The following is an 18,586-nucleotide window of genomic DNA, read 5'->3' as shown; positions in this document are numbered from 1 at the left end:
CGCATGTTACCTGCATCATCTGAGACATTGTTTCGTTGCCATAGTAGTGCAAAGAACTGTTCCTGTCAGTGAAGTCATATTTGAAGCCCGCCAGGTGAACTTCATGACAAATGTGAAATGCTAGTGTAATGGCAATTAGCCCCGTTGTTGGATGCTTGGGTTTCTAAAACAAAACACAAACAACATGCATACATGAACAACCAGCAGCTTCACATGAATAGCAAAGATAAGACAAAAGGCAGTCGACATCAGGGAATGGTGCTCTTCTACAGACATTTGGCTTTGTATTTGGACCCCCTCCTGCCTCCTAAGGAGCAAGGTGCTGCCTGCAGCAATTCCATGGCAAGTATACTTGTCAGGTCAGCATCACACGGGCCTCTCTGGTTTCTAACAAGGGCTGAGCACGTACTGTGGCTTTCCCTCAGTAGAGGAATCAGCAAAGTCTCTCCATCATTCTGCTCAGAAACCTACATTCATAAAATTGGTCTGACCTCAACACATTGAAGAATCCTCCATTAACTTTGACTGAATTATCAGATGTGTTCATATGTTTCTAGAGGTTGGAGATCCAGACAAACATGACACATCTCAAATCTTCGCACTGCCAAACTAAAGAACGTGGATGTTATTGCTGCATTAAGTTGGCTACATTTCAACTCTTTCAGAGCAGTGAAATTCCTGAGGAACAGCTTTAGACTTTCCCACACTACTTCCATTAGAAGAAAGTAAACTGTAGATAAAACTGCTCGTGTTTCCCTACAGTTGATAGCTCAGAAGTAAATGCAATGTAAAACCTCATGAGCAGGTGATAAACAAGTGATTCAACTGCTGAAAAATAGAAGTATCTAACTGAAAATGTACACTTCTTATACGAGGCCAGAGAACAACTCATTACAGCTGTCTTATTCTGCGATAACATACACGATTGTTCTAGCAGTAGCTAAAATGACAAGGAATTGAATTAGGCAAGGTTTGTACAACAAAGTGATCTCTTTCATTGGATCACAGCTGATGAAGTTTAGAGGAAAAAATCCCCAGGAATAGACAAAACATTCAGGCAGATGTGCCTGGCTTGGCTAAAACAACTGAGGCAGTGGCACAGGCTGTCTAAGGAGATGGTGAAATCACCATCCCTAGAGGTGTTCAAGAGCCATGCAGATGTGGCACTGAGGGACGTGGTTAGTGGGCATGGTTGGGATGGGCTGATGGTTGGACAAGATGATATTGGAGGTCTTTTCCAACCTTAATGGTCCTACGATACTGTGAATTCAAAGACCAGATGAGCTGAACACTTCCAGTAGTTGCAGCCAAACCCCAGCTGAGCAAAATAAATAAATAAAATCACATCCTGTTTTCAACTTTTACTCGAGGCTCAGTTTACTTGCCTCTGAAAACAAAACACACAAGCCAGAAGTAGGAAATTCTGGGCGGAGAAGAAGTAGATGTATTCTGTGACAAAAAACAACTATTTCTGTTGCATGATACAGAAACATAACCCTTGGAAAAAAACCCACATTACTAACATCAGTTCTGTAAGCCTACTTAAAATCACAATATTGGACTACCAAATTTTATGTTATTTTTTTGGGGGGGTTACACTTATTATGACTTCTGGAGTACTCCAAAAAACAATAACTTCAAATTAAAATGCACACCACTGCCCAGGGGTCCTGCCAAACAGAACAGCCTTCCAGCTCAGAGGGGCCAATAGCGTAACATTGTGGTGCACCTATCAGTACCCCAGAATCATTACAGGAATGTTACATGTCAGGATTTCTGCTAGTTGGAAATCTCAGGAGTATCACCAGCTGCAAACTAATTCTCTTCACCTCTGGCTATCATAAGCACACAGCTCAGAGGAATATACTAATGAAAAATCAAATCCGCTTTTGAAATATATCGTCATGCTTTAAGTATGCTCTTTTGTCCAAGCAAACCTCAGAGAAACCCTTGAACATGGCAAAGGAACAAGCCTTAATCAAGCAAACTGATTTTCTGCAGATCCTGCTAAGCAGAACTGCTGCCACTTAAGCGTTCCTAGCATGCCCTAGCAATATCCTGGCTTACAATGACATTTGTTCACATCCGATTTTGCAGTTGTTTTTCCTGGCTCAGTTAACACCATCCCAGTCACTAATAGAGGAGAAGTGCTCGCTGGACTAGGCAGAAATGTACAAACGAGGAACATAATTTTGGCTTAATGGAAAAGGCAGCGACAGCAGGGAAAGTAACAACCGTCTATGGCATCTCCTCCAGGCAGAGGGGGCTGAAGCACAGGACAGCAAAGGCAGTACCACACAGACATGCCACACAACACACCTCTGTGAAATGAAAGAATTGAGGACTTGAACTCAGCCATTCCTGCTGCCTGGGATGATAGGCTCAGAAACCCCAAAGGATGGAGCAAGTGGGATGCGGAGGAGGCGGAAAGGGGTATGGCCATCCTACCGTGGACATCCATACCGTGGATGTTGTGTTGAGGGACATGGTTTAGCGAGAACCATTGATGAAGGGCGGATGGTTGGACTGGATGATCCTGTGGGTTTTTTCCAACCTTAGCGATTCTATGATTCTATGATTCTATGACATATTCTGCTCCAGCTTTGAGCAGGAGAGGAGCAAAAAGCATGCCCTTTGAACAAAGTGACAGAGCAGCCTGCAGCTTTGTGTTAGCTCTGGGACATCACGCACATCTGCTTGGCTCACTAACAGCACCGGTCCTACTTTTACCCACGCTGACAGGGGAGCAGCACATGAACTGACAGAATGGATTTCTGAAGCCATGAAAGCCACTGTGGCCCTTGAGGAAACCAATCGACCTCCAGCTTCTGCGTTGCCCTCTTCTTATCCTCAGCTGAAGAACTAAAATGCCAAGAAGTCCTGACAAGCATGTGGTAGATACTCCACAAACAGTCAGAATTTCCCACACATGTCAGGTAATCCTGACAAAGCAGCTCTGCACAATGACCATGACCCCAAGGAACAGTGTTTGTACAAGCATCTGCATTACATAGTGCATCATCAGTCATGGCTACACAAACGAGCTCTCCAACCTGAAGCCTTAACTTTCATCAAAAACATCCTTCGGCCAGATGAGATGAGTTTAAATGTATTTTTATATCTAAATTGTTGATTTACCCATTACAATGTTTGGCATCAAATCACGGCGTACAAGAATGCTGTTAGATATATGCCATTAGTGTGAGGCTGCTCCCTCGTCCCTGCCCACCTTCAGCAGAATGAAACTGCAGCAGTGTTAGTATTACTGGCTCTCCTTGCCTTTTTGTTGGTGGTGGTTTCATTCTGTTTTTAAATAAGAAAAAAAATGCCTACATTTAGAAACTCGGAACTCCTTAATATTTCTGGAGCCTCTACAGATCCACCACGTTCCAATACCTGCCTAGTTTCCCCTATTTTGTAAAAGGAATTATCTGTCTACAATGCTGTCTCATTTAATACTAGTGATTGAATCCATAAGAGAGTTCTAGCATGCAAGACTAGCTATTTTCTCAACTCAGTCTTTTCATCTCTCAGCATCACCTAAACCCAAGCTAATGTAATATGATCCTGAAATGATATTCTAATGGTGCACTATAACGAAGAGATAATTACTTCTTTGTTTGCATGCAACTAAAAGGCAAAAACAAAGAAAGCTTACCTCTTTTTTGGGAAATCTTGTTGGGAAATGAAGCCAATCATAAGCTGTTTTTCTGGTGATGCTCGGATCAAGAATCCTGATTTGATTAGATTTATATATCATGTTCAGAGCTGGTTTCTTCCAAAAGCCTTTAGCACTCTGTAATGGACAAATAAATACATGTTATTTACTGCTATTTTTAACAGTTGATTGTGTTTTTGTTGCAACTCTGATTCTACCCACAACAAAATCTAAAGGCAGGTGTTTGAGGAAAAAGAAAATAAATGTTGAACCTTCCAGAGCTCAAAGACATGCCAAATTGTGCTCTTGCAACAGGATCACCCCCTGCAGCAGCAGAGGCTGGGCTGCTTGGCTGGCTTTGCACAAAGGTCCATGGTGGACAACAACACGCGCCATCACCGTGCCCTAGAGGTAACAAATGCTCACGGTATACTTGGCTCCTTTAACAAGAGCATAGGGAGCAACTAGAGAGAAGCAATCATTCACAAGTACTGCACCTGCCTGTGGTCTCACAAACACCCTTTTGGGCTGTGCACAGTAACAGCATAAGAGAGCACTGAACAGGGGCAAGCTCAGTACAGGAGGCCAGTGTGCGTGACATGCAATGCAAGAAGGGTATGAGGGGGGTAGGTTTGTTCAGTTCATCTTCCAATAACTGGTAGAGGTTTACAAGAGGGAAAAAAAAAAAGACAGGACCAGACTCAGATCCAGAGTTCTCAGTGCCCAAGAGATCCTTTCCTGTGAGAGCAGTGCAGCATTGAAACAGAGATTGTAAAAATACCCCTGGAAATAATCAAACCTTATCTGGACAAAGCCCTCAGAAACAGGTATGGCTTTGAACTTAGCCTCATTTTATTGGAGCAGGGGTTTGGTCTAAAGACCTCCAAGAGAGGTGCCTGATAACATTATTCTGCAATTTCACCAAGTGCACAGGATAAAATAACATAGGAAATGGCTGGAGCATTTGTGTTAGAACATGAAGCAGTGCTGGAAGAAAATAAAAAGAAATTTCCAAGAAGAAAACTGCTTTGGGGTGAAGAACTGATTAAATGTGGGAGTGAGAAAGGACAGAGGCATACAAGAGAAAAGGAAACTAAGCAGACAGACTGACAGATCCAGTATGGTCCCCAGCCAGGAAGGCTGAGGTTAAAAGCAAACCAAGCACATCTCACAGGAGAGATGTGTGGCAAGCTGAGTGCAAAAACACGTTAAGTAATTAAACTCACTATTTTCTGACCACCTAAAATCTCCCAAAGCCACTTTAAGTCACGTGGTTTGAAGACGATAATAACAACAGTAGTGTTAGGGTCGTAGTGGATTGGATCTGAGAAGATGGATTCTGGGTAGGAAAGGCGGAAAGTCGTCCTTCTCCCAACATCCTCTTCGTACCCTATAACAGGGCCATTATTCATTCTGGAAAGAACAGAGACACAGAAATGGCAATGACTACTCCAGACATGCATCCTTACTTGCAGCGGTTGGCACACACAGAAGTCAACAAGGCAGGCAGCATGTCCAGGTGTGCAAGGGTTTAGTGCCCTGGCATTCACTTATCACATTACATGGCAGATGAGCAGTTATCAGGTGCCTCCTGCACTCACCTGCTAACCCAGCAGGATCAAGAACATACGGGAACCTGGCCAAGGTGGTTTAGAGTACAACTGTACGATTGCTTATCATGTGTCACTCGAACAAAAGACCTTCTGATTTTGTCTCAAACACAGCAACTGAAGAAGATCTAGGAGAATACCTGGCTTGGAGAATTACTGACTGCTCCACTCATAACATTAGATGATCTGAGAGGCAATTCAAAAATATCTTAATACTCTTCACTATCTACATGGCATAGCAATTATGACTGTATACCCGATACTCATTCATCTTTGTTTATACATTTTTTTCAACCCCTCTCTTTAAAAAATACCTGCACAGCTGCCACTGCTTTGTAATACAACAGATTGGTAAGCAGCAGGCAGGTGGGTAAAGTCTCTTTTGCTCCAAGGTGCCGAACAGGCTGTGTTTAACTCTTCACCTTGTAGATTTTGCTTGGTGGCTGCACTACACATTCTTTGGAGCACTCAGGCAGTTTCTCTACACCCTATTCCTGCCAATACAACTGACTGCTCACAATAGGTGGCGTGCTACTTGGGAGCAACTGTTTACAAAACAAGGCATGTAGAGAAGGGAACACTTCAAAGTTTCAATCAGAACAAGTTTTAAATACAGAATATAAACATCACTTTTTTTGTTCATTCACAGTAAACAAATAGGTACTGTAATTCCAAAGCAGTTTTGGTTTTAGAAATAACTGCTTTAAAGCGCATAACACTGGCATATATGGATTTCAATTCTAAGAAGAGTAGACGAATGTAAAGGGAGCTTTTGAACTGAAGAATTAAATCCAAATACTTGAAAATAAGGTTAAAATAATTAATGGATCTTCCTTGCGTTACTGATGGCAAAGCAACAAAAATGAGATTGAGACAATAGTGAAGCAGAAACTGAAATGGCAGCTCAGAGGTTTTACTGAAAGAGGACACGTCATCTAACAGGACAGTTGCTGGCAGAGAGACTGTTTGATTAGTTACTATCTCAGTTTCTGTTAGAAATTAGCCCAACAGTCTCTTTTAGATCATTTGGCATTTGAATTCCCCCCTTCTTGCCCGTTCCTCTCTAAGACTTCCTTTGTTTCCCTGAACCAGACACCTCTACTTCAGACCCGGCATCCTCTGGTATACTTCCAGTATGAGACAGTATGTTTGAGGAAAAGGAACAAGCATAGATATCACATTGCAGATGATGAGTGCCTTGAGGTGGACCTCACAGCATTACTTTTAATCCACTCAAAGCAATGAATGTGCCAGCACAAAGGGAAGACAGGCATGGTGTGGAAGGCAAGAGGCAGAGCTAGACTCTAAAGCCACTGACTTACAATAATCTTTTTTTAAATCTCTACGTGTAGGAAAAAATGAAAAATAAATACATTTACCTTATTATCACATCATAGGAGTCAATTTTCCCCCCTAACGTCTTATTTCGAAGTACTCCTCCATTACCGACCACAACACACCGTCGGCAGGCAACACTGTGAAACAAACAGAACATTGATAGGCACTACACCTCATGTTTCAATACTGTGATGAATATATTTGTCTCATGAGCACGTAGCTGATGTGTTCATCTACGATGTATCCTGGACACTCCTTGTCTCCTACACAGGAGTCTCAGTCCTGTTTCATACGCTAAATATCTCAGAGTGTGGCTGCATTATTTCAGGGCCTGCTCCTCTGTAGAATAGAATTTACATGCTGTTTTCTAGTGGCTTACTGAACACACAAGCAGGTTGTGAAGCGGGTGCCATTCAGTAAACCATCCCCCACAGCACTTCAGATTCTTCTCTGTGGGATACGGCGTGTCTGGAAAACTCACTCAAATTGTGATGTTCCTGCAACATCGTACAACTCCACAACTCTGGAGGCCTCCAAGGAAAGCTACAGTGGGAAGATTTAGGTTCACAATCTACCTTACAAACCTCTGAACTGTAAGTGTAAAAAAACCTCAGCCCAGTGACATGATGGCTCTTCACAGGTGGAATTTTTTCCATCCACTTATGAAGTGTCATCGAAACTTGTTTAAATGTGCTGAAGTGCAAGTAATAGGGATGTACTTGAAAAAAAGACATCTTTTTATACCACTAAATTCAAATCAGACAGTATTCTAGGCATACAAAACACTGAGTTAAAAACTAGATTTTATGATACATCCAGTCAAAGTCCATCCTTTTGAATTTAATATATATTCACATCTAGAAAGCATATGTAAAAATTATGTAAACAGAGATGTTAAACCAATGAAATTGAGCTCTAACAGTAAAATTTTCCAAGGAGTTGTCCCGTATCTTCCAATGGTATCTTTTGCTCTCTATTGCGTATTTCAATACTAGCAGAAGGTGTGCTTTGCTTGCAAAAGAAGAGTTGACAGGCTTGGTCTTGTTTCACCCAGGAAGCCTTTACAGAATGTTTGCAGTCCTAAACACCAGATATCAATTCCTATGGTTCTTCAAACAAGAAAAAGGCCTTGTGCCATTTCTTACTGCCAGGGATCACAATATGAAGCCATGAGGAATACTGTAAGCTGTGTTAAATGCTCGGTATGGCACTCTATGCAGACTCCTCAGACAGCCCAACTTACTTTTCTCAGTTGAGGAAAGTACTATTAAACAGCAATGAAAGCAGACAGTCCCAGCCCAGGCTGACCTACACTCAATGGACAGTGCAGTTTCCTACATTTTTTTTACAGAGTTGCTAACACAGTTAAGCTGCACTGCATACAAGCTAAGGAAAATAAACTGGATGCAAAACCAATGCTGAAAACCCAAAGCTTATTAAAAATGCCAAAGGAAAATAAATGCCTATGGTTAAAGTAGCCACACTTCTAAAGAAATGCTGAGGTGACAGGCTCTCACTTGCTGCTCCTAGGACCACATCTGCAGAGGGAGTTGCCTCTATTTAATTAAATATGTATATAGACATACTACATGTATATTTTATATTCGTCTTTGATCAGGCTGTTAAATATCTCTAAATCACTACACATTGGACACGTCCAACAAAATCCAGCATTGCTAAATACAGCTCTGAGAGCGGAGCAATACCAGAAAAAGCTGGCATACCTTTCTCTAGTTTCCTAAACAGCTTAGGAGATGCCAAGTGCTCACACAAAGAAAGAGATCTCCAGCCAATGCCACAATTTCACATGACTTGACGCCTCTGAAACCAGAGGTGTAGAACCTGTTGCACGCTCTTGTCCTCAGTATGCCCATTCCCTCTACCACCACAAAGTCATTCCCTCTACTCCAGGATTGCTTCACAGCTCATTCATTTTCAAAATATTTTTTTCATTATATCCTGAGAAAGCACACAGATGAACTTGCAATGCATGTAGATGAATCCTGCAATGACTACAGTAGGAGGAAGGGAGCAGAAGTTATCCTTATAGCTTTGTTACTTGCAATTACACCACAGAGCTCAATGCAAGACCCCACAGAGAAGCAGCAGCAAAGAAAATTGGGAGGGGAAAAGGAAAACCACACAAAACCCATAATCTAAGTGATTAAGGTGAAATGAGGGAAAGATGAAAAAAGCACATCTTGCTTTTCTGTCATTTACAGCATGCCTCAAGAAAACTGCATTTCAGTCATCTGGGTTGCAGCTGGGTAACTGTGATGTACACACCTCACAGGTTACAAACCTAAATAGGTGACTTCTATTATTCTGACCATGGTAAACAGACAAGAAGTTACTTGAAGCTGCACTGCTTGTTCTGTCCTCTGTAGCGAAATTTTAAATTATGCCTTAGACTAAGTATCTTCCTACTTTTGGCCAAAGTAACAATTTAAGAAGCTTCTTTGCTATATCCATCCTACCTATAATGTAGGCTTCCCAGGTTTTGGATGACACCTATTGAAATAAATGCCTTCCACTCTGGTGTAAAAGTAAGCAGCTCTTCAGTTTGTTCACTTTGCACTGTGTAGTTGCAATGTAGCATGGCCTTCAGAGCAAGGAGGTAAAATAAAATGGGACTTCAGAGCTGGGCAAGTGCTCTCAGGTCAAATCCATTTGCCTCTTTTTACTGAGAGATGCAGGCCGCAACTTGTTAGTTGCTTTTTAATAGCTGAAATACTACTCAGAAACAGACTGAAACGTGGCATTTGGTAAGGCTTTCAGATCTCAGCACCCTCAGAAGCATAAATAGTAAAAAAATTGTTATCAGCTGCCTTCAAATAACCAATCATGCATCTAGTATCGGTAACGTGAATTTCTGAAACTGATATCACAGTCAAAAAGCAGGTGAAATACTCATGACGACTTGTACACATCATTGCGGAGTCAGAGATATACCCAAATTAGAAAAATCTCAGTGCTCAGGAAGTTAAAGGCAGCCAACTCAAACAGGAAGTTTGGCAAGAATATACTATTTCTGAATTACCTCCTCCATTTAGCTGCCTCCCCAAACTATCTGAGTGTCTCCAGTTATGATGATAGGCCTACATGCACAATAGCAGAGTCCACTGATAAGCAGGTAACTAAATGGTTTATTTATTTATTATAGATACACGTGATGCACATGTGTAAATGTTAAGACCAATGAAAACAAAACATAACTGTATAGGAAACCTGTTATGAAATAGAGGCAAGAAGTATGTAGCAAGCCTGGACTGTATTCAAAGATACTTGACTTAAACTGACTTCTACTTATTGCAGATTACAGAAGTGAACTACTGTTTTTCAGCAAACTGTTGCTCCCAGATATTTTAACCATCTCATTTCTTAAAGTTTTTTGTGTTCTCATTTTAAGAAAAAGAAAATAACGCTCATCTTTTCTCCACATCCACAAATCAATAAGAAGTAAATTCTGATGTCCTTAGATGACATCTGGCTTGCTATACAAGAAGTAAAATGAAGTGAAATATCTAGCCATCCAGATTACAAACACAAGCACAAATACTTAAGAAAAGGATTAACATCTCAGGCATAGCAATGGCTTGGGTGACTAAGGGATTACATATAGGTGTTGGATACCTACATGGTGCACACATGGAACCTGATACCAATGGCACAGTAATCAATCTCTAACACCAAAACGTAATGCCTAAAACAATCACTCAAGCCCCTCTATTCACGCTGTATACAGGAGCCTCTTAACTTAAAGGTCAGGCCTGAATTTGTGCATTTTGTTTACATGGTGAAGAAACATTTTCCTAGCGCCATAGAAGAAAACTACTGTTACTACTGGCAATAGAGCCTTTAAAGTGCAAATAAAGATTCCATCCTCAGCATTCCTGTTTTTCTGGAAAGAAAAAAAAAAGCAATGACAACAAAAAATGTCTTGACCTCAGCTGCTTTAGCATACGCCCCCAGTAGCCTATTGAGGAATGCAAATCATTTCCTTTGAGGTTGTTTGGTAAAAGGAGGATGCGGAGGTCACATCTTGTTGACTCACTGTTGTGCAAGTGTATCTGTAAGAATTTGCTGCTGATAAACTTCAAGAGTGCTCACTGAATACTTGCAAAAACATGGGTGGAGCACACGTTCAGAAGGTGTTCTGTGGATATATTCTTAGCATGAAAAACCCTTTTCATGCAGGCTTTTCCACTGAATACGACGGCACTCTTACCTTCTGAACAGCCTTGCAAAACTAGACCTTTAAAGTAAGATTTTGAACTAAGATTAAAAAACTGCACTGTTCAGAAAAAAATTCTTTTGTAGCAAACTGTGGTTTTACTGATGTTGCACACAAGTACAGCTCACGTACATACATTTGATGTTCATATTAGCCCAATGTCTGTTAAAACACTTTATAGTGGGGTCCCCATCCCAGAAAAGTTTACAGGAAAATTTGGTTTCTATTCTGTCAGGAATGGCGAATTAAATGACAGCAATACAGAACTGCCTAATAATTCTATTGCTGGAGAACATGGGTAGGAACAACTCCTAAAGTGTTTCCTATTCAAAAGCCACCATATATTGGATAAATGTATATTTCTTTTCCCCTACAGTGATTCACGCTATATCAGTGCTGTACACAGAAAATGATTAAGAACAAACACACTGAATGCCGTCATTGAACATTCAATACATTTACACCACTGCAGTTTTGTTTCAGTATCAGCTCAGGTATATTACTATTAATAAAATGAATCACACTTCCCAGAAATTCTAAATACACCTCTGTTTCAAGTGAAGAACCCACGTTCAAAGTATTCCTTTACTCTTGAGATACCGGGCAGATGATACAATTTAAGAGATGTCATGCTGTACTACAAGGTTTGTTACCACAAATTATTAGTGCTGAACTTGTGACTTCAGTCGATTTCTAATACAACCTTTGGCACTGTCATTCAAGACTAGCCTCTCTCAGTCACTTCTGTGCAAGTTTACCCAATTATCCTACTCGTGTTAGAGCATAGGCATTTGGTTAATGTTTTTGCCCCATTCTTCTGAACATAAAAGTGAAAACTTGAAAGTAAATCCAAACATCCTAGAATTTGACACTAAACACAAAGGAAGAAAGGAGTACAATAGGTAAAAAAAAATGACAAATGAGTATTAAAAACGTGATAACTTTTGGGTTTGAACACCAATTACTTTTTATATTGTACCTAGGTTTAATTAAAATGTGACCTTTCTATTTGATTTGAAGCAACAATCTTCTGTTTGATCTCCTTGATTAAAAAAAAAAAAAAGCACAGACAAAACCAAATACAGCCAACCTCAGCATTATTTGCATCCAACTATATTAAGTATTCTGCATATTACCCCAGTATAAGGCAGTTTCTCAGCCTATCCCTCTCCCCCCCCTCCCTCCACCTCTCATAAATGAGAAGCGAGAACTGGCTACAACAGACATGGAAAAGGCTGAGATATTCAGTGTGTTCTTTGCCTCGGTTTTTGCTGGCAGTCAGGCAGTCATGCCTCTCACATCCTTGAATCTTTGAGTGGTGGCTGGGGGGGGAGCAGAGTCCCTCCCACTATAAGAGAAGAGCAAGTCCAAGAACACATCAAGAGACTGAACGTGCACAAGTCTGCGGGTCCAATGACACGCATCCCAGGGTCCTGAAGGAACTGACTAATGTGGTTGCCAGGCAACTCTCCATCATATTTTAACAGTCATGGCTGTCAGGTGAAGTCCCTGGTGACTGTAAAAAGGGAAACATCACTCTCATTTTTAAGAAAGGGAAAAAGGAAAATTCGGGAACTACAGGATGGTGAGATTCAACTCTGTGCCTGGGAAGATCACGGAGCAGATCTTCCCTTAAGCTATGTTATGGCACACGGGGGACGAGGTGATCCAAGACAGCCAGCGCAGCTTCACCAAGGGGAGACTGTGTCTGCCCAGTCTGCTGACCTTCTATGATGGAGTGACGGCATCAGTGGATCAGAGAAGGACAACTGATGTCATGCACCTAGACTTATGCAAGATGCTTGACATGCTCTCTCACTACATCTTTATCCCTAAACTGGATAAACTGCGGACAACACCAAGCTGGGTGGTGCAGTTGATACAATAGAAGGAAAGGATGCCATCCAAATGGACCTGGTCAAGCTTGAAATGTGGGTCCATGTGAGTCTAATGAGATTAAAAGAGGCTAAGTGCAAGATACTGCACATGGGCTGGGGCAATCCCACCAGGTATGTACACAGAAGAAGAAGAATGAATTGAGAGCAGCCCTGCAGAGAAGCACTTGGGGTCCTGGTGGATGAAAAACTGGACATGAGCCAGCAGCATGCATTTGCAGCCCAGAAGTCAAACAGTATCTTGGGCTGCATCCAAAGGGAGGTGGCCAGCAGGAGGACAGAGGCAATTGTCCCCTTCTACTCTACTCTCACAAGGCCCCATACGGAGCGCAGTGTCCAGGCCTGGAGCCCTCAGCACAGGAAAAATGTGGAGATGTTGGAACAGGTCAAGAGGGGGGCCACAAAGATGATCAGAGGGCTAGAGCACCTCTCTTACTAGGACAGGTTGAGGAAGTTGGGCTTGTTTAGCTTGAAGGAGGCTCCAGGGAGACCTCATTGTGGCATTCCAGTATCTAAAGGGAGCTTATAAGCAGGAAGGAGACTGACTTTCTACATGGTCTGATAGTGATAGGACAAGAGGGAAGAGTTTTAAACTAAAACAGGGGAAATTTATATTAGATGACAGTGGAAAATATTTTATTTAGGGAGTGGTATGGCACTGGAACAGGCTGCCAAGAGAAGTTGTGGATACCCCATTCCTGGAAGTGTTCAAGGTCAAGTTGTACGGGTTTCTGGTCAGCCCGATGCAGTGGTTAGCAGCTCCGCCCACAGCAGGGAAAGGCTGGAACTAAATGATCTTTAAGGTCCCTTCCAACCCAAGTCATTCTATGATTTGCTTGACTGCAAGTTTAAAAAAATCATTTGCGTCACTTGGTAAACACATAATTTTAGTGGACTTGCCAACCCTATCACCCTACCCCCCCCCCCCCCCCCCCCCCCAAAAAAAAAGAAAAAACCAAGAGAAAACATACATATACACAAAAAAGACTACCTTCAAAAAAGAACCACACAAAACAATCTTAGCAGAAGTGGCTTTTATCCAAAATTCAAACAAGACAATCTAACAAACAGAAAATGAGTTATCAAGGGCATGCTCCACCCTGTGCCAAATTCTGGTTACTCCCAGACTGCCAGGAAAGATCTTTCCCGGCTGCGTAAGCCTCCTTTGGGAATACAATGAAGTCATTTATGGGAAAAGGAAGCTGAACTTATATACGAATAAGTATTTGCACCAGGGCAGCAGATACAGTAACATGGGAATTTGAGTAAGATTTCTTGTTTAGAAACAGTCAATTTCCAGTCTTCTGAAAATATTTAAGTTATGCAAAGATGGTAAGAGTAATATACTTACACCAGTAATGACTTTGAAAGAGATTGTATACAAATTTAAGGGTGTAAGTTTCTCTTTTCTTGAGTATAAAAAGAGTTGAAAAAGCTGGAACTGGGTTCAGATAGCAAAATCCTACAGCACTTAGGAAAAAAAGATCCAGAATTTTAATCTCCCTCACTGGAAAAAATGTTTTTGTATACCTGTACTATAATTGTTTAAAACTAAACTTTTTTAACCCTTGGAAACAGTTACGTACTGCTTGGACACTGTAGGTTAGATTCACATCGTACCTAACTTATGCAAATTCAGGATAACATCACTGACACTTTTCTGATAAATACCAAATATTGAAAATGCAAGGAACAAAACCAGTAGAAGAAGAACATCTCACGTGTCGTCTTTGTTGGACAGTCCACAATTTTGCAGTTTTGAAAGGGCTGAACGAAAAAATTGTTCTGGAAAGCAAACATAGAGAAGATTTTAATTAAAATATTCAGTGCTTTGCAGTAAAAAATTATGTCAACATGACTACAGCCGTTTCAGACACAGTAGTTTTTATGCGCTATTCGAAAGAACTCAAAAATAAAACCTCTTCAAAAATTCAAGTTTATCAGAGCTGCTCTCTTGGAAGCTTTTCCTGACTCCACACTTCACTGCTGGAACACAGCATAGGATTTGCACCCAAAACAATTCTAGCTACAAGTAAGCAAACATTGGAAGAGATTTCATGACCTTTTTTATTCCTCCCACCTTCTGCTGAAGCAGATGCAGCTTTGACCACTGAGCTAAGGACAGGAACTGTAGTACACATTCTGGGAGAAGGTATCAAACCAAACTGTGCTCACGAAGAAATATACGGGCAGAAGTACCTCTCCAGCCTAATCCCATAGGCACATGCCTGCTGGACACTCACGTGTTTCTCACTGAGATAGTCTGAAGGACTCTCAGTCTCAAATGTATTTTCCCTCATCACAATTTCAGAGTTGCAGGAAAATGCACTATCCTTGTTACACTGATGGAGGGCAAAGAAAGAGGCTTAAGCCCAAATTTGCGTGGGTACTAAGACAGTACAGTGATCAACATTAAACTCTGAGGCTACTTGAGATTTACAGCCCTTTTCAAAAGGATACCTAATGCCCTGGGTTCTCCAACCCCATCTACTTTGCCTCAACCAACACAGACACGAGTAAGCAAATGCTGCATGGGTGCAGCAGCCACACAGTGGTGGAACTACCCTCTGCAGCCCTGGTGATACCACTCAGTGGGAGAAGCCAGTCCTGTAGAAGGGAAACATTGATGTAACTGCCTCAAGTGGGAGAGCATTTACCTCAATAGGACTCTGTACCTTGATCAGCTTTGGTGTTCTGATTGAACCTTCACTCTTAGTAAGCTGAAGTTTTCCCTAACGAAACACTAGCTAATTATCTTCAGGATTTTAGCCCACCTACCAAGGAAAGGAAGTTGAATAAACTCCACCCTCCCTCACTCCCACTTTTTTGAAGCTTCTTTCACAAGAGGGAGAACTCTCTTCCCTGCAGCACTTCATTTCTTCATTAAGAGACAGAAGGTTTGAGGTCAGAGAAATGAAACAAAACCATTAGGTGACGTAAGTGCCCCAAAAGCACTAACATCAGTGACAAGGAAACACCAGGCCCGCAGACTGAGATGGCCTTACATGACACGTAGGTGTTTCCATTTAAAAATAAACAGCTACACAGGGAACACAAACCTGCTCTCTTTATTCCATAAGGTAGCTCGAACTTATCACTTCCATGGTACTCTGCCACTCTGATAAAATCACTGGCACACAGGAACGGGTATATTTTCTCAACACTGCAGAAGAGAAAAAAAACAAGAAGTTTCAAAAAGCCCCAGGGTGTATTTGAATAAATGAATAATTCCTGTAGTTGCTTTTAAAAATACTTTCTAGCCCTACTTGAAACAGCTAAGTATCATCAAGTTTTAAACAAAAACTCATGATCACAGGGAAAGAAAACAGGTGACAGAAAAGGGGAAGATTTTATGATGAAAAGTTCTGTGGGAAGTGAGATAAAAGGCCCTCTCTGCTAGTATAAGTTATGCAAATTCATTAAAATTCTGTGCAGTGAAAGAGCTCACACCATGAGACTGCATCTTTGATAGAAACTGTAACCCAGTAAGACAATGAGTTACTTCTGGTATAAAAAGTAAATAATCACACTGATGGAAAAAAAAAAGAAAGCAATAGAGACAGCAAGAAAACCATGAAAATTATTATTATATACTACAGTTAAATAAGAAAGGACAGGACTTGAGGCAGATCACTCCAAAAGTAATGCCTCCTCATAATTTCCACAGAAACTACAACAGATACAAGGAGCAAAATAACAGTATTTGATAGAAGCAGTTCTCAGCCACAAAACAATATTTTTCAACAGTCATCACCATTAGTCATCCATTTCCACCAGTGAGGAACACGAGCCTGCATGCTGCACTTGTCAAAATCTCCACTTGTGGAGGTGACCACTGTTGCTGTCACCAGTGCTGAACGCACCACCCACTGCCTCACTGAGCTCACACCCACTGTTTGGTCTCCAGAAACGTTCATCAAGTGTCAGTGGGGGCCTTTTTCCAGATGGAGGAATTCAGTGATGCACCTTTGCTTCATCTGCACTCCCATGTCAGATGTCATTCTGTCAAACTGCCCCTCTGTTGCCATCTGTCACATGGCAACAACATGTAAGGGAATATTGGTGGGAAGGTTCAGCCTCTACTGCCATCCCACCAACAACTGCCCCTGACAGTGTGGGCCAACATAATAATAAAATAGGAGGCATTACTTTCAGAGCAGTCCCCATATTTTAACTTGAAAATATTATCTCAAATAAGCTGGATTCTCCAGGAGAAGTGCACTCATTTCAAATAAAGATGACTTTATGGCTGCATTGGCATTATTAACTACTTGGGGACAAGAGGAGTAGATCCACACAGCAAAAAGGTATGTAGTTTCCATTTTGGTTTGGACTAACAACAGGAGGGGTCCCACCCACATAGGGTATGTTCCTGCAGCACACCTTGTGACACAGCACTGTCTGAAAGGAGACCATTCCATGTGTGTCACAATTGCTCTGTAGTGGGAAGCACAGTGCATGGGAATCACAACATTTCCCTCAAAAAACACATTCCTCCTGTAAACTGGAACAGGAAGGCATCAAGATGTATTCAAGATCAAGAACAGGTCACTTTTTCAAAAGGCAACAGCCACAGCCAAGGGTTATTTTACAGCAGGGAAGGGACTGTTATTCTATCTGCCAAATACCAAGACAAATGAATGAATCAGTCCAAATCCTGCCACATGCTACCATGCCCTCAGATTCACCTCACAGTTAAGTTGTGCTCATCGAACTAGCTGACTTTTCAGAGATCCTGCATACGAGGTCTTAAAAAATGTATTAAAATGTAAACACAAGTATGCAGCTACAGGGAGAAAAATGGAATGCTGCCACAGTCAGCACGTGACTTGTTACTCCATTAAGAATATTAATAGCTGCATACATACGCACACCTCCCTCTAACAGTCCCACAAATCAAGTGTTTCATTCTTTAAGTTCCACATATTCAGAAGGTATGCGAAAATAAAAACAAGAACTACTCTACATACCAAAAACTGGGCTATAGGTTAACCAAGCAGATCAGCTATCTTTGAGACATTCTGCACTAAGTGTCCATACTAAATTAGTAACTTGCTTTGCTGTTCAAAAGCAGATGGTAAGCTTAGCCATAATAAATAATTTACCTACTGCAAAGGGACTCTTAATTCTAGCTCTTCTAGCACTGGTTCTTTTCCAATAAATAATTTGACCAGGTTAGACATCCCTTGAACATCCTGAGGCTATTACAAAGTGTACAGACCAGATCTTCAGCTCACAGAAGCTATTTCTGTAAAGGAGCTATGGAAATATCCAAGATACTCAGTTCTCGCTCTGAACCTCCCTCTAGAAGAGGAGGAGGGTGCATTTCCAAGTCCTCCCCTGCCTCTTTGATCAGGAGCTGATCTACCCTGCTGTGCCTGTCACCAGGACAGCCTGGGAATGCAGTAGGCAAGGAACTTCGGGCAGTCTCTCTGAGCAAAGCAGCTAACCAAGACCCACCGACTAAGGGATAGCAAACTTTGAGGAAGAGGAAGCTCAAGATCCTTGAATGTTCTTTGATTCAATGCTATTATTATTTTAAAGTCCTGCTTCCTTGTACACAAAAAGGACCTTAAAAGAAAAAAAAAAAGAAGTAATAATGGCATCTTTTAAGAGTCCCTTGGCCAGGACTTGATCTAAACATCTTCCCAAGCTTTTCTTGGGCCACACTCAATGCTTGCTCAGATAAAACACAGAGTCAAAGCCAACAATACGCCTTGTCTGCTTCTGCCCCTGCAGCACTTCTTTGATCTTTAAGACACACTTCTAATAATAAAAACTACCAGTATTCCCTCGCAGACATCTTGGATGCACTTCTGTGATCAGACATCTCCTATGTTTTGGGTAGAAG

General features: G+C 41.5%; 1 protein-coding gene across 33 annotated transcripts in view; it reads right to left on the bottom strand.

Annotated features, from left to right (window-relative positions):
* Positions 1-18,586, bottom strand: part of ST3GAL6 (ST3 beta-galactoside alpha-2,3-sialyltransferase 6) — a 45,418-nt gene that overhangs the window by 6,110 nt on the left and 20,722 nt on the right. For 24 of the 33 annotated variants that reach the window (NM_204479.2, NM_001396127.1, XM_015295693.4 and 21 more), the window contains 6 exons: positions 15,795-15,898; positions 14,457-14,520; positions 6,648-6,743; positions 4,885-5,071; positions 3,659-3,796; positions 11-163 (listed from right to left, as the gene is read on the bottom strand). In NM_204479.2, the coding sequence (NP_989810.2) occupies positions 11-163; positions 3,659-3,796; positions 4,885-5,071; positions 6,648-6,743; positions 14,457-14,520; positions 15,795-15,898 (742 nt within the window). The remainder of the gene's footprint in view (positions 1-10; positions 164-3,658; positions 3,797-4,884; positions 5,072-6,647; positions 6,744-14,456; positions 14,521-15,794; positions 15,899-18,586) is intronic. The other 9 variants (NM_001396133.1, NM_001396135.1, XM_046899569.1 and 6 more) reach the window with 2 other exon arrangements.

The sequence above is a fragment of the Gallus gallus genome, chromosome 1 (genome assembly GCF_016699485.2).
Source record: "Gallus gallus isolate bGalGal1 chromosome 1, bGalGal1.mat.broiler.GRCg7b, whole genome shotgun sequence".
Taxonomy (NCBI): Eukaryota; Metazoa; Chordata; class Aves; order Galliformes; family Phasianidae; genus Gallus; species Gallus gallus.
The sequence above is the reverse complement of the archived record's forward strand: the minus strand, read 5'-3'. Positions and strand labels throughout refer to the sequence as shown.